The following is a 20,196-nucleotide window of genomic DNA, read 5'->3' on the forward strand; positions in this document are numbered from 1 at the left end:
TTATTATTCCACATGCTTCGGTCTATTTTATTTATCAAAACTTCTGCTATTAAGGAAAAAAAATCTGGTTTTGTAAGGAAAAATGCTTTTCAAATGAAAGGAATATTACACAAAATCTAAGGCAACTAGTTGTTGCAACACTAAATGACATTTATGGCTTAAATTAATGAACTCTATGAAAATTTAACACACATTCTGCCCTATGCTTAGAGAAAAGAAAAAAGACAACAGACATTAACACAACTGATGTTCAAAGCCACTCCATATACACTTCTAAAACAAAGGCTCTGAATACATGCAGATTATTGAAAAGACAGATTAATGACTTATACATTTTCTTAAAAATATTTTGCTACGTTATATAAACATTGGAGAGGTCATTAAAAATCATGTGCTGTAATTCAAACGAGAAAGTTGGAAAATATTTACTAAGGAAGCCAAAGTATATGCATTTCTTTTCTTTTATGAAAAATGAAGTAAGGGATGCAGTTAAAGTAAGGAACTAATGTTGTGACTCTAACAGGGATGAAGAAAACTTTAAAAATGTAATATTTAAATATTTCCAGGCCAAATACCACTGTTTCTCTATGAAGGAAGTTATTCTGAGAGAATCTGAAATTGTCCAATTAGTACTTCAGTTCATGATTTTTATTACAGGCTATTTTAATGAACATTGAAAACAAAAGGAAAAAGGGAAAAGCCCATATCTTCATGGCATTGCAGAAAAACATGTTGTAAAATCCTAATCACGTAGGAGTGAGGAAATATGTGTATTTTGGTTTCTTTTAGGTAATTTACATGAAAGAAAACTTTCACCATATGCCATCAAAAAATGAGAAAAGTTGCCCAGAGATGGTACGTAGTCCCAAACCCCTGTGATTTGCCTGTTTGAGTAGGTCTCCAGAAAGAGGGGGTAGAGTTAAATTGGATAAGAGGGATAAGTTCTTGACTGAGGGTGGTGAGGCACAGGCACAGGCTGCCCAAAAAAGCTGTGATATCCCATCCCTGGAGGCGTTCAAGGCCAGGCTGGACGGGGCTCTGAGTGACGTGGTACACTGGGAGGTGTCCTTGGCAGGGGTGTTGGAATTGATACCTTAGAATTTTAGCTTTTATATTTTCCATGTATTTGTAATCCTGCAATTCTTTAGTGTATAACTCTAAACTCCATATAGAGTGTGAGCAACAGGTTTACGATTTTGGTCAGACAGAACAATTCATCTCTAGGTCTGGGAATCAAGGACACCTTACTGTTTCAGGCCCTGATAGACGTAAACAAAAGCGAGCTGGGCAGGGGGGAAACAAACTTGGGTAATGACTTCATTACCTGAAGTCGTAATTGGAAGATTAACCCCCAATATGCAAAGGGACCAAACTTAGGAAAGTATGAAAACCCGTGACCCGAGGTACATTTTTGGCGGGGAGGGGGGGGGGGGGCTTCGTCTGCCCTAAATATACTTGAGAGGCCCTTCAAAAAAATATAACCGCTTTTTATTCTGTTAATTTTGTCTGGCCTCTGTTTTCAGGTAGTCCCAAAAGGCATCAGAAGCAGATGCTCTCTGTGGCCACAGGCTGTTTCAGGCTGTAAGGGGCCGCAGTGCCCGGAGCGCACCCTCACAGCTCCCGCCTGTCTCCAGCCCGGGCCTCACCCCGCCCCGCTCGAGGACGCGGAGGCGGCGGGGCGCGCGGGGCGGGGAGGCACGTGACCCCCCACGCGACACGCGCGGGAGGAGCGAGGCCGGGACCGGAAGTGCGCGCGCGGCCTCGCCCGGCGGAAGCGCCCCCCGCGAGCGGTACTTCCGCTTCCCCGGCGGGCCGGAAGCGCCGCCGGAGCCCGGAGCCCTCGTGCGCTTCCCGTTCTCCTGCCCTGGCCGCGGCGCCGCTGGCAGCGGCCGGGCTGGAGCCTCCCGCGGGCTGGGTGAGCGGCTGCCGCGCCCGGGAACGGAGAGAGGGAGGGTGGCGGTCTCCCGGCTCTGGTCGCCTCTTGCGGCCGCCTCCGCGCTCCGCGTCTTCTCCCGGGAACGGGCTGCGGCCGGGAGCCCTGCGTCCCTCCGGAGGCGGGCGGAGGGCGGGGTGACCGGCAGGCAGACGGAGGCGGCCCAGGTGGAATAAATAATGCTGTTTTTTCATACTTCCGGATCTTGCATGTCCTTTTCCTCAGTAATAGCAGAAGTGTATAGGATCTGTGGGGTCTGTTTGCATGTAGACGCGCGTAGTGATTTTAATCATGCACCTACCGAAAGTGTAAAGGGAATTTTGGCAGTAATGTGCCTATTTGAATATTGCTGGACCAGATACGAACGGAGACAAGGTAGCGCTGGGGCAGGTGGTGGGATTAGGAGCGGTACACTAAGATGACAAATCGAATTTCTGTTGAAATCTTCCAAGAGAGGAAGCCTTTATAGCCTGTGGAGCGGGCTTTAGACAAAATTTACAGACGCTAATTTTTGTCACTTAATGCCTTTTAATTAGGTAGAGAAATTCTCTTCTAGGTATTTGAGGGAGTGGCTCTTTCCCAGCGGCACACCCACGTATTCTGCCACAGAGCATCTCGGGTAATGTCTTCTTGCTTAATACTGGTGTGGAGTTTGTAAACACAGCAAATCCTGTTGTCATCACTTTGTAGGTGGCCGTGTTGATTCTGTCTCAGTACATACATACCAGCAGAAACAACATGTGCTGTGAGGAGAATGCTTAATGATTTGGCCCGCAATGTGTTAAACTTTTGGGCTAAAATCATTTGGTTTTGTTTGTTTAATGATGATTTCAGATTGAAAAGGAACTTGGGCTTTGATAATGTTCCTTCAAATTATTTTCTCAACAGTTTCCGTATGCATGGATATCACCTGAATCTTCTTAGCAGAGCTTAAATTTTGTGTCAACCCTAGCCATGAGTGGCTCCAAACCTGATATCCTGTGGGCCCCACACCACGTTGACAGATTTGTTGTGTGCGATTCAGAGCTGAGCCTTTATCACATTGACTCTGCTGTAAGTTCAGAACTCAAGGCAGGGTCCTTGCGGCTGTCGGAGGAAACTACAGCTACACTGCTGTCAATAAACTCGGATACACCGTACATGAAATGTGTGGCTTGGTATCCCAAGTTTGATCCTGAGTGTCTCCTTGCTGTTGGACAGGCCAATGGCCGAGTGGTACTCACCAGCCTCGGGCAAGATCACAACTCAAAATCTAAAGATTTGATCGGCAAAGAGTTTGTTCCCAAACACGCTCGGCAGTGCAATACCCTGGCATGGAACCCACTGGATAGCAATTGGCTTGCTGCTGGGTTGGATAAACATCGGGCTGATTTCTCAGTACTGATCTGGGATATCAGCAGCAAATATGCCCCAGAGACTGCAGTTGCTACAGAGAAAGTAAGGCTTTCAGCAGGAGATGTGGAAGCAGGCCTGGTAGTAACAAAACCACTGTATGAATTAGGACAGAATGATGCTTGTCTCTCTCTCTGTTGGCTTCCGCGGGATCAGAAGCTGCTGTTAGCTGGAATGCATCGAAATCTGGCTATCTTTGATCTTAGGAACACAAGCCAAAAAATATTTGTAAACACCAAGGCTGTCCAAGGAGTGACTGTTGATCCCTATTTCCACGATCGTGTTGCTTCCTTCTATGAAGGTCAGGTTGCCATATGGGATTTAAGAAAGTTTGAAAAGCCTGTTTTGACCCTGACAGAGCAACCAAAACCCTTAACAAAAGTTGCATGGTGTCCAACAAGGACTGGACTGTTAGCTACTTTAACAAGGGATAGTAACATCATTAGGCTGTATGACATGCAGCATACTCCCACCCCTATTGGAGATGAAACTGAGCCGACAATAATTGAAAGAAGTGTCCAACCATGTGAAAATTACATTGCTTCATTTGCCTGGCATCCCACAAGCCAAAATCGAATGGTAGTAGTGACTCCCAACAGGACTATGTCTGACTTCACAGTTTTTGAAAGAATTTCTCTTGCGTGGAGCCCCGTGACATCCTTAATGTGGGCTTGTGGGCGACATTTGTATGAGTGTACAGAAGAAGGAAAGGCTAGTTCCTTGGAAAAAGACATAGCAACCAAAATGCGCCTCAGAGCTCTGTCAAGGTATGGTCTTGATACTGAACAAGTTTGGAGAAATCACCTCCTAGCTGGAAATGAAGATCCTCAGCTGAAATCGCTTTGGTACACTCTGCATTATATCCTTTATTTTATTGCCCTAAGGAAGTAGTATACCTTTATATGACAACCACTTATATAAAATGCATTGAAATATTTAAATACCATGCAACATCCTGTAAATACTTTGTATATGTTAACAGGATGTGACTTTAAATTTTTAAAACCATTTTTTTGGAAAAATTAAGCTTCCTATACATGAAAATACTTATGAAGCAGTATACTGAAGATATGGATCAAAAGCTTACAGGAAACAAAGGTCCCTTAGTTTACGCTGGCATTAAATCAATTGTGAAGTCATCTTTGGGTAAGAATGTTACAACTTTGCTAAGTATTGTTGTAGTATGTTTGCAAAATGATGCACTCATGGATTTGTCTTTGGCAATTGTTCAAAGAGGCTATTTAAAATATCAAAACAAAGTATTTCTGTTTGTGTTTTAATAATGTAAGTTAGCAGTAATTCTCAGAGTTTTCAGCATTCTTGGAAGGTCAGTAATTGTAGAAGCATAGTATCCTCAGAAGTAAATCTTTGAACTATTTCAAACATTTGAATTTTAACTATGGCACTAAGAATTCTTGTTCCCTGCATAACTATTATGTTTTTCAAAGCTCCACATCAGGGTGTACTTCTTAGAAAGGTCACTTTGCTGCAGTCACTGCTAGTATGTTAAGTACATTTGTACAGCTATGTTTAAGCTGACCTGTTCTGAAGTGACGAGTGCTCCTGGTTCATCACATTCTGCCTCTCATGCTCGCTGCAATTTTTCTTAGTATAATTTATTATTTGAATATTTCTTTCTTTCTTCCATATATGTCTTATTAATTACTATGCTTCTTGGAGAAAAAACAAGTCTTCAGTGGTGAGAAACCTTCTAACACTTTGGTGCTGGCTGAAAACTGGTAGAGCAGGTGCTTGTGTATTTTCAATTTGAACAAACTGAGAGCTGTCAAATGTAACAAGTGGTAGAAGAAAGAAAAAGTACTGAGAGTATGTGTCGAGCTTAGGTCTGTAATTTTTAGCAGATCAAAATAATTTTGTGCATGCTGCTCCTTACCTTGGAGTTGTAAGCAATGTTAAAAGACTAAAATGTGATACTCAGCTTTTGTACCCTGCTTAATGATTGAAGTCAAAGCCTTGTGTTGTGATTAAATTAAAACTGTGATTTAAGCATAATTTATTTCCCATTTCTAGGAACAACAGAGAACCTCAGGCAGAGCAGGAGTGGATCTGATAGACAGGCAGATATTATTCAGTATCTGAGTGAGGAGAGATCTTTGGCTTTGCAACTCTGTGGGTGGATAAAGAAGGGAACAGACTTAGATGTGGAACCTTTCCTGAATTCATTGGAACAGGAAGGAGACTGGGAACGAGCTGCTGCTGTAGCACTTTTCAACTTGGACATACGTCGAGCAATACAAATTCTGAATAAAGGGGCTTCCTCAGGAAAAGGTGTGTCTTGTGTTTACTCTTTTATTTTAGCACTGTATCATGTCAGTAGATTTTTTCTGTTAACAGAATTATGGAAGATAGTATGGAAGAGATGCCTGTTGTATTGTAAAATAGTTTCTTGAAACACTTGTGTTGGAGCTTGACGAATCCTGATATTTCAATCATCAGACTGCCATATGCCATACTGTCTATTTAAAATAGACCATATGTTTCAGAATTTCCTACTGATAAAAACCCCAGAAAGACATATGTTCAGAACTAGTGGGATTCTTTTTACTTTAATGGAATTGCTGCGGGAAAGAGTGTCTGTCTGTGCTTTCCACAGGGAGGGTTCAGAGTGAAGATGTCCTATTTTCAAATTCAAGAATAAAATTGAACTTTCTGACAGAATGAATATTTAGATGAAATAGTTTTTGCATTTTTAGGAAACTTCTTAGCTTGAAACTTCTGTATAATATTGTCATCCTCTGGCTAGGTCTGTTAAACAGAAATCCTATCTTCTCAGTACTTGTGGATATGAATTATGATAATGACAATCTTTTATGATAGCTATTTCAAAATGCTACAAGTAATGTGGTCTTTAAAGAGGCTGTCATGCATGTAGGTGCTAACTTACTTGAACAGGTGCATTTAAAGCAAAATCTATTATACATGATAGTGTCTGCACATTAATGTAGGTAGTGTTAATTTCTACTGCATTTTGTGTTGCACCCTGACAAATCATTGTGTTTCAAATGGATACTTTATTTATGGTTTTAACTAGGGTTTTTTTTAAGTCCTTAACTTGAATAATCTTGTTTCACTGGTTGATTTTCATAAACCAGGTGATCTGAACCTGAACGTAGTAGCAATGGCTCTCTCAGGCTACACAGATGAGAAGAACTCACTTTGGAGAGAAATGTGCAGTACTCTAAGACTGCAGTTGAACAATCCCTACCTGTGTGCTATGTTTGCTTTCCTCACGAGTGAGTCTGGTTCATATGATGGTGTTTTGGTGAGTAAATTTCTGTGTTAGGTTAAAATTTCTTTATGCAATAGGAACACATAGACACATGCACATATGTAGAGAGAGTCCTATATACTTCAGGAATTAATAAAATTAAAACCTATTCTTTTATCCTGGTGCTGGCAAAGAGCATTTCTTTCTGCAAAGGAGACATATCAGTGAATGTTATGTTAGTGAATAAGTCATGCATAAACAACCAAAATATCAATTATAGTTAACACCTTCTTTTAGAGGAATTTTATCTTTAGCATGGAGTTATTAAAGCTCTAGAAATCCATTATCAAAATAATGTTTGCAGTGGGAAGAAACGGAAGAGAGATTAATAATGGAATTACAAAAAGCAGACTAAATGCAGGGGAGTTTACAGAACCTTCATCAAGCTACATTTGCATTGAATTGTATTTTATTTTCCCTTGCTTACTTGTTAAAATAATTTCATTTTGTTGAAACAGTAAATAGAATAGTTCCAGGGCTTTTGAAACTGATACAGAAATGCCATTTAAAGGGCAAACTAAATCTTTAATCATGAAATACTTTGAGCCTTTGGAGGAGTTTCTACTTAGAGAACAGTAGAAATACTTGATTCAATAGGAATTCTTTTGCCTAGGAGATGACTCCCATAGTGCAGCAGAGTAAATGATCCAAAGCTGTTGAAAGTGAAGCTGGCATAATTTGATGCTCTTAGGGTAAGGAAAAATAAAAAAGTTCAGAATCCCAGAGGGGAGAAACCTGAATATTTTTTTTTTTTGGTCTGTCTTTGAGAGAGAGTATTGTGGTTCTCTGGGTGTTGGGTAGTAATTTTATAGATTTTTTTATTGATGAACTGGCAACTTGCACATGATAAGGTGCTGTTTGTTTGGTTTTAATTTTAAGTTTTGCTTCAGTGAAACCTGTTGAAGTCTGCATGAAAGGTTTTGCCAAGCACATCTTGTTTTGGCAATGTCAGTCACAGTTTCTAATCTGAGAATATCAGAGGGAAAAATATGGGCACAGCTAAGTATGAGAATTAATATAGAGAAGTGCTTTTTTTTCTTCAAGGTCTTCAATGGTTAAAAAGCAGAAAGTAGGTATAGATACACTGCTGGACCTCAAGTGTTAATACACTTTTGAGAAATTACTTCTGGATGTTTAGTTTTTCTTTGCTTGGGGTGTTTTGTTTGCTTTGTTAACTTTCATTTGCAATTTAAGGAAGGAACGGAGTGGTTAGGCTAGTTATTTTGTAAATACAGTAAACAGAAATAGTTTTTCTTCTGCATATGACTTGGTGGGACTCCTGGCTATGCATGCTGAAAGCCTTAAGTCCTCAACAGCACTTGCAAAGTTTATTTTTGTGGAGTTTCATAAATCATGTAGGATGTGTTGTACCAGGCTTTCCTGGTAGGTTGTTCCCATATCTGCAGTCTTCCTCTGATACCTATATCTGAGTACAAACAAGTAAGCTGATTTTTAGAGTTAGCCTTCTCCACATGTCATATTTTCTTTGTACACAATCAATTTCATTATATCAGTTAGACAGTAGTGCAAGTGTTCTGGATTTTACAAAGTGTTGGAAAAATGGAAATGTGTATCTGATGTTAGTATTCCCATTTTTCTCTCTACAGTATGAAAGTAACGTAGCTGTACGAGACAGAGTGGCATTTGCTTGCAAGTTCCTCAACGATGCTCAGGTAAGTTTGTGGCTGCACATTTAAACAAACTTTTAAACTGGGCTTTATTCAGAGGCAAAAGAAACTCTGGGGTGGAGGAGTGAGCAGTGGAAATGATGAGTCATTAGTGATTTGTTTTTTCTTCTCGTAGTATATAAGGTATGGTATAATTTGTTTTTTAGTTTGTACTTTCAGCTTATTTTTTTATTCAATTTTTGGTTGGTTGGTTTGGGGTATTTATTTGTTTTGTTGTGGTTTTGTAGGTTTTTGTTAGTATTCATCACATGGTAGTTCAAATGCAGTTAACTGTACACCTGTTTTACTGGAGAGTGTTTCTATTTATTCAGTATTTATTTCCAGCTGTTAATGTTTTCTCAAATTATGGTTTGGTCTTGCAGCAGAAATGTTCTATTTTAAATTCACCAAAGTATTCTAAGAATACATAACCTCTCTCCTTTTATTTTCTATCAGGAAGCTTAAAGTTTGTTTGTAAACACTCGATTTCATGCAGTGTCATACTATATAGTAATTTAACTTTTTCTGCATAACATTCAGCAAGCAACACATTCTGTTAGCAGCAGATGCTGGTTTTGCATATATTTATGTATTTCTTCATTTATATTTTTTATAGCTCAACAGGTTTATTGAGAAGCTGACAAATGAAATGAAAGAGGCTGGGAATTTGGAGGGAATACTGTTAACAGGGCTGACAAAAGATGGAGTTGACTTGATGGAAAGTTATGTTGACAGAACTGGAGATGTCCAGACAGCAAGCTATTGCATGCTACAGGTTAGTGTGTCACTCCACAATAAATTTATGGAGGAAAACTAAATGTAGTTTCTTTATCAGGGTAGCATTGAATCTTGTGAACTGAAAAGTACTTTCCGTATTAAATTGGGACAATTAGTTGGTGGGTTTTTTGGTTTTTTTGTGTAATCATCTGAAACTCAGTGTTATTTGGTAATTATGTGTCTTCACACTCCCTGGCTGAGGTAGCTTGAGGAGATAGTAGGGGAAAGAGACTAAAGAAAATCATAGTCCTTTTCGCTAGCTGAACTGGGAATAGCCATTTATCTGTTTATTGCTGGTGTGTTTCTTGACCTTTTTTTTTTTTTTTTTTTTTTTTTTTTTTGTGTGTGTGCTTTCAGGATTTTGGTAGAGAACAAAAGTGAGGGGTTTTGTTTGTTTGTAGGCTTTGGGTTTGGTTTTTTCTAATAATGGACTTATCTTGGCCCTTACACAGTAGCAGCTATTGCCAACGATGTGTTTAACTGCATATGCAATCATGACAGTGATACAGATTGTGATACATGACAGAACTTTCAAATCCTTCATCTCACAGGCATGAGTTCTTAGGAGGACATGGCAGCACAAGTATTTTCAACCAGAGAGGAACTGAAGAAAACATTTATCAAACTCACATTACAATTTAATAGAAATTTCCTCTTCTTCAGGATAAATAACACTGTATTATTTCTTATATCTTATAGTACACTTTGTAAAGCCTTTTGAAAAAGTGATTAATATGTACTGTGTGTCTTTAATGTGTGTCTGACACTTTTTCCTGCCTACTTTAGGGTTCTCCATCAGACGTACTTAAGGATGAAAGGGTTCAGTACTGGATTGAGAACTACAGGAATCTTTTAGATGCTTGGAGGTTTTGGCATAAACGTGCAGAATTCGATATCCATAGGAGTAAGCTGGATCCCAGCTCAAAGCCTTTAGCCCAGGTAAATATAAATCTTATATGAAATATAAACAGTCCAGAAAGAAATGTGGCATGGTAATTTTGTAAAAAAAAACAAAAAAAAACCAACAAAAACCTTGCTGGCCATATCTTGGTTTTCATGAAGATTTATGTGCATAAGAAAGATTTCAACTTAGCCTGCCCTAAAAAACAAAAAAAAGGAGATATCACTTTTTTTTTCAAATAACAGGTCTTTCATAAACTTTAACCTGTCAACAGTTTTCTTCTGGGGAAACTGGAAACTCATATGATTTTTTTTCTCTTACATGCTGAAAAATGAAATCAGAGATGTATCACCTGGCTGAATTCAGTGTCAGGGTGAGAGTGATTCTGAAACAATGGAACTAGTTCAGATTGCTTTTGTTTTAATTGAAAAAAAACCTCAAAGCTATTTTGAAGCCCTTAAACCTGAAACTAAAGTGAACAGCAGCAACTGTCATTATCAGTTCTGAGCATACACTGATCCAAAAACTAGTGCCCTGCCCAAATGCTATCTCCTTAACATCTGGTGGTTGTTTCAGCCAGCATGCTCTTACCATGGCACCTTTTACTCTCTCATCTGCTAAGTATGTTCATTACGAGCTTTAGGGCCTGCCAGCTTTCTCAGGACAACTGGTTTTGAATTCATTTATCAGTCACAGCTATTTAAGCAGAGCTGTTCCAAGTGGGAGGGAATTGAGTTTACTGCTCCTTCCTTATGTCGTTAACATAAATAGCCCCAAAGAATTTAAAATATGTGCTCCTTGGTGTTAAGTCACAACTTGTGACCTGAGGGATGCAGATAAATAATATTAGGATAATCCTTATATTGGGGATTGTAGTGTGAGTCATCTGAGTATAAAGAGGGAAAGATGAGACTTTATATAGTAAGCTGAATAAACCTAATTTCTTCCATTACTGGAGATAAAGCTTTTGTTATCTTAAATAATATCTTCCAAAGTGTTAGTAATTGTGCATGTTTCTCTGTGCTTTGTGCTTTTGAAGTTAGTGAGCATCATTCTCAGGGCTGTATGCCTCATCTGTAAGCCAAGATATTAAGAATTCCTTCACAAGTAGCCCTGGCTTTCCAGGCTACTCTCTAGTGTATCTTCTAAACAAATGTTAATTAGCTGGAGTGGATTCACTCACTGGTGTTGCAAAAGTGGAACAGTACCAAAAAATTAATGGGCATTTGTTCTCTTTAGGTGTTTGTGAGTTGCAATTTCTGTGGAAAATCAATCTCTTACAGCTGCTCAGCTATTCCTCATCAGGGGCGAGGTTTTAGCCAATACGGAGTCAGCGGTTCACCGACCAAGTCAAAAGTTACGAGCTGTCCTGGCTGCCGTAAGCCCCTGCCCCGCTGTGCACTTTGCTTGATAAATATGGGAACACCAGTTTCCAGCTGTCCAGGTATGACACACTGGGTTTTAGTGATTCAGCTACAGTACTAGTTAGAGGCCAAATTAGCAGTTCCTATTGAAAGATCTGCTGTTGCACTTATTTTTTTCTATTTGTGCTTACACTGTAAATATTCATACTCATTATTTCGAAGAGAGAAGAACCATAATTGAGAACTTGCTTACATCCCATCTAATTTTGTGATGAAACCTTTGCTTCAATTCTTAAGGGTCAGACAGTATGCATAGTTGCTTGGTTCCAGCAGTTTTCTGTGAGATTGTCAGTGAAATTCCATGGTTAGACTGATGTAAAGATCCAAGTATTGTGGGGATCAGTATTGTGAGCTTTATGACTGAAAGAAATGGGGAGTGTGTTTTCTTGAGATTAATTTTAAGCATGCTGCACCAGTCTTTGAATGTAAATGAATAAATTTTTAGCTGGAAGAGGAAGAAGGGTGTGGTGTACTTTCTGTTACTAAGTATGAAAGAAAGCATGAGTCATGCTGTCACAGCTAAAGAGGTATTATGACTAGAATCATGGTTCTAAATGCCTTTGGCTTGGCATTATACAATGTCTAAATGAAAAGGATTTCGACCATATTTTTAAGTCAGTTCTATTACAGAGCCATGAGCAGCTGTACAGTTTTCATGTTTATTTACCTCTTCTCATTCTTTCACTGATCTTTTTTATGACTTCTATATTGTACTTGTTCCAATTCATAACTTAGATCTTGTTGAAATTTTTTTTTTTTAAAGCAGAAGATTTCATGTGCAGCAGAACAGGTCCATAATTCCCTGGAATATAAATCAATAAGTCTCCTTGCCACCATTGAAGGAGATTCTGTCTGTAAAACTTGTTTAATAGGCAAGTTCAGGATATTGACAAGATATGAAGCAACAGCTTAGCAGTCGTAATTCTTTTTTGGCATTCTTCCAGGTCTTAATATTTTAAAATCAGGATGCTTTTTCATATAATGTTCTTAATTTCAAAACTATTTTAATAGTGTTGCAGGGACTGAAATACAAATGAAGTGTAATGATTTATAGCCATATTTGTGGGGGTGGGTTTGCCTCTGGACAGGAGGATCCAAGTCAGATGAAAAAGTGGATCTTAGCAAAGACAAGAAGTTAGCCCAGTTCAACAACTGGTTTACTTGGTGTCACAACTGTAGACATGGTGGACATGCTGGTCATATGCTCAGCTGGTTCAGGTAAGTTGATGTTAAAATTTTGTTATTTCACATGTGTGTTCTGCACTGAGTAGAACGTGTCTCCTTCCCTGTATCTATTATTATAAAGTTTAAATAATAAAACTGAACTATGATACTGAGTTTGTCTGAGATACTACACCTCTGCACATAGTTACATGTATAATTGCAAAATTATTTAACCTGTTTTTTCTTTTTTTGGCTGTTGGTATTTAGGGACCATACTGAGTGCCCAGTTTCTGCCTGCTCTTGTAAGTGTATGCAGCTGGATACAACAGGGAATCTTGTTCCAGCGGAGACCGTCCAGGCATAAATACTGTTAGAAAATGTGTAGCTCTCTAATGGATGTCCAAGCAGATATTTTAGACGAAGGTAATTTGTGACTTACTGTGAAAAAATAAATTGCTATCAAAGTAGTAAAATGATGTGTGTATGACTGTGCTGGGTAGAAACAGGTATTCCTGAAGTGAGCCTCTAGGTACAGTGCATGGCCCTTATTCAGAAGACTGAAGAAGAGCACTCCTGGGATTGTGGACTCCTTGGATTTGCTAAAATCCAAAGAAGACCTTTATTTAAAAAGTTTTCAGGATAATGCTAATTAGTCCCAAAGCTGAGTTTATATGCTGTGAAAGCAGACCTTCAAAATAAACACTTGAAAAGAAGATGGCAAAGTGATGCTTTGGATTCCTCTGTTCATTGTATGCAAATGATCATTTGTTTCCTTGTAAGTTTATTCAAAGTGCCACTGCTAACTGTATTGTAGTAATTTTTATTTTGAAGAAAAATCCCTTTCTTTCTGTTCCCAGGTTTTGTTGATAGTAAAGCAATGTCTTTGCAATTCAGGTTCTTACTTCATTAGGCTACATATCTAGCTGATGCAGATTTTAGTGCTAAAGAGTTTGGGGTTTTCTCTCCTAGTGGGGTTTTCTCTCCTAGAAGAGCTCCCCAAGAACTCACGTGACTATTTCCATGCAGAGTGCAGGTAAACTATAGGAGGTTGTGTCTGATCTATTTTTAACTTAGTACTGTGAAGATCTGGAATCTCAAGGACTGGAGATTTGTAAATACGTAAGTTTTAAACTAAGTGCAGAGTTTTGACTACAAAAATATTTGAAGACTTTGAGATAATCATTTCCCTGTACTGAAATATACTGGGAAGTGTGGAATCAACCTGTATAAATCCTGCTTCTGGTCACTAGTGGACACCCATCTGGTTCCAATTTTAAGTAATTGATCAGAGTACTTCTAGATGTGTTACCAGCTGGAATTATTTATTAACTTGAGAGAGCATCAATGATATTTTGCTAATACTGTGCTAGGAGCTAATTGGTATTGTTGTCCTTGACTTTGTAGGCAACAAAATTCACACAAATTAGGGAAAAAAAAACCCAAACCTGTTTTAAGGTATGTGATAATAACATCAGTTTACTTGGTGTGTGTTTATTTACAGTATGTGATTTAATCAACACTTGTGTGCTATGAAATACTAAATGGAATGCTAGCAATAAACTGGTACTGTTTCCAGGACTGTGAAAATTGGTGTTTTAAAGAGAATATATTGTAATATACCACTAGTTCTTTGTGCTCTAGTGTAGTTTCAAGAAGATAAAATGTGGAAATGTTTTCTGTGGATGTACAAGATTACATTCAGGACTTTGGGTTACATTTTCTGAGTTATCATTAATGTTATAATACATTGCTGCATTTATTTTGATCTAAAATTGGCAAAGATCATCTTTTAAGTTAAAAATCTAAGAGGTACTTGATATTTCTAGGCATGGGAGAGCAGTTCCTTTTTTTTTCTTTCTAGAATATTTATTTCTCTTTCTAGTATTTTTGCACACTTCATATTGCTGTTGAAGAGCTTTTCAAAATGCTCTCCATTTATAAGTGTAAATTGGGGCTTACTGTATTATACCCTATTTATATAAATACAGGCAATAAAGGTTTTGGTTTATGTAAATGAGGATTGGTAAGTGTAAAGTGTTTGTTTTTTATTCTTGTGTGGTAACATTTAGTAAATTTTCCTGATAATTTCCATGTTGAGGTGAATGCAACTACCACCATCCAGTGTCTCATTTTCTCATGTAAAGAAAATTCATCTCTTAACATTTTCACCTCAACCATAACTCTGTGTGTAAAATTCTATCACTAAGTTAAATTACATGCTCACTTTAATACTCATATCTTTGCAATGCTGTGGATTATAAATGTGCATATTCTGGCCCTGTGAGTTTTGGCTGTTGCAATTAGTAATCAGACTTTCAGGTCAGTTGTTATACTATTTGCAAAATTTACAAAGCAAGAGCTGTAGGTTTTTTAGTGACTAGATTTTTTTTTTCCTTGTTTTATTTTATTAATTAATAAAACTGTCATTTTGGGGGTGACTTCTTGTTTTCTAACAAAAATTATAGCTAAACCCATTTTATTAGCTGCAGTTATTTTTTGTTTACTATTGCCTGGTAAATCTCAGCTCAACTCTGCTGATGGTCTCCTTGCGTGTTTTGATCCTGTGGCTCACACCGATTACATTTTATTGCTGTCATTTCCTTAGATGCTCCAGCATTGCAGCCCTTCTTTGATTTAACACAAGCACTTTATCAATCACACACACAGGTTCTTTGCTCATGAGCACCACACAGGTTGTGCACAAGTCTATGCCCAAGCCAGGACAGCAGAGCAGGCAGGCAGGGTCAGCAAAAAGGTACCAAGTCTCAAAAGTTAGTCATGAGTCTAATGGCAACAGTCCTGTTCCAAATAGCATGAACTTCTAGAAGCCTGCTCCAATGATGGCATTGACTTCATATTCACCCCTTTTCCTCTCCCAGGTTCCTGCCATTCACCAGTCCTCCCAAAGAAGCCACCAGCTCTTCTTCATGCCTTCCATTGCTGCCTTTGTAGACATTCCCTCTGGTGTTTATGATTCAGTTGCCCTGGTGCCTCCCCTTTGGTCAGTGTCTCACGAAGCCCCTACTTCCCATTTCATTATCTGTGAGGGCTGGCAGTTTGTCACCTTTCCCTCTGTCTGTGGTGCTTGGGTCCTCCCAACCATCAGGCCTAGCAGCAGGCCCTGGCTGTGCCTTTCCCTTGGTATCTGTAATGGCTGGCAGTTTTCTGCATGGTAATGTAGGAAATGATGCTGATAAATGCATATATGACCTGAGTACTGCTCTAGTACCAAGAATGTTTTACAGCTCTTTGTATTGCTGTCTGGTTTGTACAGCTGTGTAGCCAGGGTAGGCCATTTATTCACACAGCCTGATAGTCTGTAGAGAAGCAGACAAATGAAAAGCAGGTAAGGGAATTTTTTACTTGTGTACAGCTTGCCCAGCCACCTTTCACTGCTGGAGGACTACATGAACAAGAAGATCTTGACTGACAAAGGGAAACCGGCATTTCCCACTTAGTGTGTTCAAACCATCCCTCACAAGACCTCGTACTCCAGGCTGGTCTCTGAAGTGCTAAAGCCATCTAGTGGCAGGCTGCTCCACTGGGCCTGGGTGCTCTGTTTAACTGTACATAACATTTTACAGACTATATGTACACACATAAAATACCAATTTCCTAAAGCAGGATAGAACAAAAAGCTTTAAATGCTAGGAAAACATGCATGCAGTTATTAAGAATTACATTTGGTTCTACTGAGCAGTTTATAAGAGTGGTGAATGGGCATGGACCTTGTGTCATTTGTTGTACAAGACTGCTTCCTACTTTAGAATACCTCCTTCCCAGTGAGAGTAACTGTGTCACTGTCTTCTAGGTGGAGAGGGAGAAAGAAACAGATCCTCTGTTAACTTGATCATCCCTCCAGTTTATAATGAGTTCAAAGTGTAAGTTTTTGAAACATTTTCCTTAACTGAAAAAGAGATGTCTATAAATAAGCACAGCAGTCATAATGAGGCACTAAATCTAACCACTAAACTTAAAACCTGTTTGTACAAAAGTTTAATGAACATGGCTACAGTTTATTTTAAATACTGTGAAATACTTTATTAATTCCCAGAGACTATTTTCAAAGTTCAGTTTTACTTTATCTGTGTTACCTCAAGTGATGCAAAAATTTTGCTAAGTGTTATAAGTAACCTGGACAGTAACAAAACTGGGGATTGTTGGAAGTTCCTATGGTCAGTCCCATGACAAGCTGGCTGAATCCTGGTACTGCTGCTTAGACTCCAACCAAGAAAGAAGGCTGTGATGGGACTTCAGCTGTTCTTGAAGTCCCCATACCTAGTAAGATATCTTCCAAGTGTTTCATATCAGTGCAAAGGCCAGAACCTTGTATTCCACTTCATTAAATTTAACTGTCAGGTAAAATAGAACAGGAGTTGCTACCTATCACTGAAAACAGAATTCCAACATTTAATGCTGACACAAATGTTTAAATGCAGAGAATCATTTTTATTTGAGTAGATACCATTTTCTAGATGCAAAATACCATTCAATAAATTTATATCAAAGCAGATTAAATCAAAAATCTTTATATTGAAACCCTACTCAATTTCTTCCGTACAAGTTTCCTGTAATGTATCCTAGAACCTCTACTAACTAGAAAAGGATGCTTACAAAATTTCAGTTTCTGACAAGTCTGATCTTGCAAGAGAACACTCCTCATAGATGCAAAAGGGTTAAATATATACCATGAGTGAGACATTCACATTTGTTCTCCTTGCTGAATAAATACATTTTCAAAGAAAATACTCTTCATAGGCAATACTTAGCACAGGTAACAGTGTCCTTTCAGTGTATTTGTTGAAAATAAATCTAACTGTTACCATGCTATCAGGCAAGAAACCACAGTACCGCTGTTCCCTCTGAAGCTCTAAAGAGATGGTAATAAAAAATCAAGTGTTCATCCCAGTACCAAATGGGAAGTATTCGCGGAATTCATGAATAATTTTTAGTGCTTCATTGTAGAGTTCCAGATCTGCAAAAGGGCAAAGGAAATGGTTATTTTTAAAATGGTTAATTTATTACTGCTTATTTTAAAGCAGTACTGCTGAGTGATCTCAGTCTCCCTCAAGCTCCCATTTTCCCCTGGCAGGAACACTCATTGCTTGTTTTCTGGAGGGTTACTTTTAGGCCTGCTAACTGCACAGCCACAAAAGGTCCAAAAGGTGAGAACCACGTGGTCAGGAGTGGGAGAACAATTAGGCCACAGCAATGATCTAGACTGGCTCCAGCACTGAGTCACTTCCTACAGTTCAACCATAAACCACTATATTTGGTACAGAACTTTGCTCCTGACACTCTTTTTCTACACCATGCTCTGTATCTGGCAGCTTGAAGAAAGACCTTGTCTCTAAACAAAGGTAACTAGGCTTTCCCTTCTCATTTACTGAAGAGAAGTCCAGAACTCAAAATCAATTTGCCATAATGTATATTCTTACTTACCAAATGCACTTTTATCTTCTCTGAACTGGACAAATGAGGCACACATGATGGTTGCCTGATTTGTTACTCTTCCCACCACTTCAATAACTCCTGAAATCTCCTCATCCAACTAGAAAACACACCAAAGATGAAATTACTAACACTGTATTAGCTGCTGTCTCTAGTGCACAGCTAGGAACTCTCCACAACTGATGGTTTGTTCATGACAGATTCTGTTCCACGTCAAAAAATACAGTACTTCTGAACAGCCCTGTCACACCCCCCCACCCCCCGCACAAAAACCTTGATCCACTTGGAAATTTACAGGTTTTGTAATCGCCAATTCAATACCAACAACAACAAAAAAATGAAGACACATCCAAGGAAAGATACTGGTTCATAAGTATACAAAACTGTGTCATTTAATCACTGAACTAATCTAGGACACAGAGAGAGAACAATTCTGATTTTAATGCACTGCGTTCAAAGCTGTGTCCATTATAGAACTCTCTAAGAGTTAAGGAGGTATCACACATTCCAGAGTGCAGTTTCAGTGTTCCACATTCAGGAGGTATATCTGGAAATAATTTCTTAAGTAATCTGTCAGTAAGTGTTCAGAATACAAAATTGTCACTAATAAGCCTTTGGTTGAACAAAGAAAAAAAGGCGAAAAATTATATATTAAGCCAAAATAATACTGCTTGAATGTTTTGTTTTTTAAGATTCAAATTTTAACAGTGCAGTACTATTTTGGTAGTGCTCTTCCAATATCTAAGTCTTACTTTTACTTTCTATTAAATCTTCTAGAATAATTCCCTCCCCATAATTTTGGCGTCCTCTGTTGAAAGAGGGAACTACACATGCACAGTGTAAAAAGTTAGAGAGCATTTTGATTAGCAAATCTATTAGTTTCCTCACTAACACTGAGTAAATTAGAGAGATGAAACAGAAGATAATGCTGAATTGTTATTCCTTCAGTGGTAGGTGATAACAAAGGAAGCAGTATTTTTGTTCAGTAGTTCTAATTACATATGTTATACCCATTGCATTAATTGCTTGGGTTTTTTTTAAGAAAGAATGCTTCAAGCTAACTATGGAGTTTACTGAAACACTGTGACAAGTGTTCTAAGAGGATGTAGCAATATTAACTTAAAAAACTCTTGAAAACGCCATGTTCTTTTTGATCATAGAAGCGATAAGAAAATGAAAGGAAAGACTGAAATAAAAATAAATCTAATAAACGCAGTGGAATATATTAGACTGCGAACAACTAATAGAGTAAGACAAAATAGCCAGACAGGGATGTGTCTGACAAGGAATGGGTTCTGTCTCTTAACACCAGCTGAAAATTGATGAAGACCAAAGCAGCTCATGGGCAAGAAGACTACAGGTTAGCTGAAAGATGCAAGAAAGAGAGATAATGAAATATAAGTGGAAAAACTCCAAACATGGAAGGCAGGTACAGGTTTCAGAAGAGACAAAACCTCCGGAACCCACAAGAGGCGACATCAAGTATTTCCAAACCACTCCGTAACTTACAGGCTCGGTCAGCTCCACAGTCGTATGCTTTCCGAGTCCATCCGTAAGCACGATAAGCTTCCCGCTAGGATGAATCTACAAAAGAACACCTAGGTCTAAAAAAGATATTAGGCCTGTGCGCGCCAAAGGCACCTGGAAGCGCCACAGCTTTGGCCGCCTCAGCCGGTTCTTTCCCGCAATATCCGTCCACCTCCCGCCCCGCTCCCGGGCCGCCTGCAGCTGCCGCAGGGACGGACCAGCCTCTCCACACAGAGAGAGAGCGCCGGGGCGGCCCCATCGCCGCTGCCAGAGCCCGCCGAGCGCCCCGCGGACCTTCTCGACGCGCCCCACGAAGCAGACGGGCTGCCCGATGTGCTGCGCCAGCTGGCCCGTGGCGATGCGCGGCCGCGGCACCTCGTGGATGTCACCCATCGCCGGGCCGCTTCCCGCCTTCCGCCGAGGGAGGGACGGCGGCCCGGGAGCGGCGCGGCCGAGGCGGGACTTCCCCTCCGCCCGAGGCCACCCGGAAGCGGAGGCGGAGGCTGGTGAGAGCGGCGGCGGCGGCGGGAGGGTGGGCGATGGAGGGGCGGCTGTCGCTGGTGCCGCGGCGGGGAAGGCGGCGGGGCCGAGCCCCGGGGAGGTCGGGGGAGCCGGCCGTCAGCTTGTCCTGTCATTTAATCGTTTAAAATCGCTCCGTATTTCCCGCCCCC

At 39.6% G+C, this 20,196-nt stretch overlaps 4 protein-coding genes across 11 annotated transcripts in view; 3 read left to right on the forward strand and 1 right to left on the reverse strand.

Moving 5' to 3' along the window:
* C1GALT1 (core 1 synthase, glycoprotein-N-acetylgalactosamine 3-beta-galactosyltransferase 1) overlaps positions 1 to 20,196 on the forward strand; it is a 238,479-nt gene that overhangs the window by 92,014 nt on the left and 126,269 nt on the right. The gene's annotated exons all lie outside the window — the stretch shown is intronic.
* Positions 1,769 to 14,565, forward strand: MIOS (meiosis regulator for oocyte development). Of its 4 annotated transcripts, none has more exons than XM_066317846.1 (12): positions 1,769 to 1,915; positions 2,490 to 2,552; positions 2,822 to 4,184; positions 4,373 to 4,471; positions 5,357 to 5,614; positions 6,439 to 6,608; positions 8,222 to 8,287; positions 8,898 to 9,056; positions 9,845 to 9,997; positions 11,199 to 11,403; positions 12,472 to 12,601; positions 12,815 to 14,565. In XM_066317846.1, the coding sequence occupies exons 3-12, from the start codon at positions 2,888 to 2,890 to the stop codon at positions 12,909 to 12,911; spliced, it is 2,634 nt and encodes an 877-aa protein (XP_066173943.1). In that variant the 5' UTR covers positions 1,769 to 1,915; positions 2,490 to 2,552; positions 2,822 to 2,887; the 3' UTR covers positions 12,912 to 14,565. The 4 variants fall into 4 exon arrangements, with proteins under 4 accessions (XP_066173943.1, XP_066173960.1, XP_066173935.1 ...); XM_066317838.1 differs by having other exon boundaries at positions 1,776 to 2,100; XM_066317863.1 differs by lacking the exon at positions 2,490 to 2,552 and having other exon boundaries at positions 1,774 to 1,915.
* Positions 14,392 to 19,953, reverse strand: RPA3 (replication protein A3). Its single transcript, XM_066318016.1, has 4 exons — positions 19,820 to 19,953; positions 19,508 to 19,582; positions 17,990 to 18,098; positions 14,392 to 17,522 (listed from the first exon to the last, which is right to left on the reverse strand). The coding sequence occupies exons 1-4, from the start codon at positions 19,916 to 19,918 to the stop codon at positions 17,440 to 17,442; spliced, it is 366 nt and encodes a 121-aa protein (XP_066174113.1). The 5' UTR covers positions 19,919 to 19,953; the 3' UTR covers positions 14,392 to 17,439.
* Positions 19,917 to 20,196, forward strand: part of UMAD1 (UBAP1-MVB12-associated (UMA) domain containing 1) — a 78,322-nt gene continuing 78,042 nt past the window's right edge. For 3 of the 5 annotated variants that reach the window (XM_066317967.1, XM_066318003.1, XM_066317984.1), the window contains exon 1: positions 19,917 to 20,031. The gene's annotated coding sequence lies outside the window, so the exon portion shown is untranslated. Of the gene's footprint in view, positions 20,058 to 20,196 lie in introns of all 5 variants that reach the window. The other 2 variants (XM_066317976.1, XM_066317995.1) reach the window with 2 other exon arrangements.

The sequence above is a fragment of the Sylvia atricapilla genome, chromosome 1 (genome assembly GCF_009819655.1).
Source record: "Sylvia atricapilla isolate bSylAtr1 chromosome 1, bSylAtr1.pri, whole genome shotgun sequence".
Taxonomy (NCBI): Eukaryota; Metazoa; Chordata; class Aves; order Passeriformes; family Sylviidae; genus Sylvia; species Sylvia atricapilla.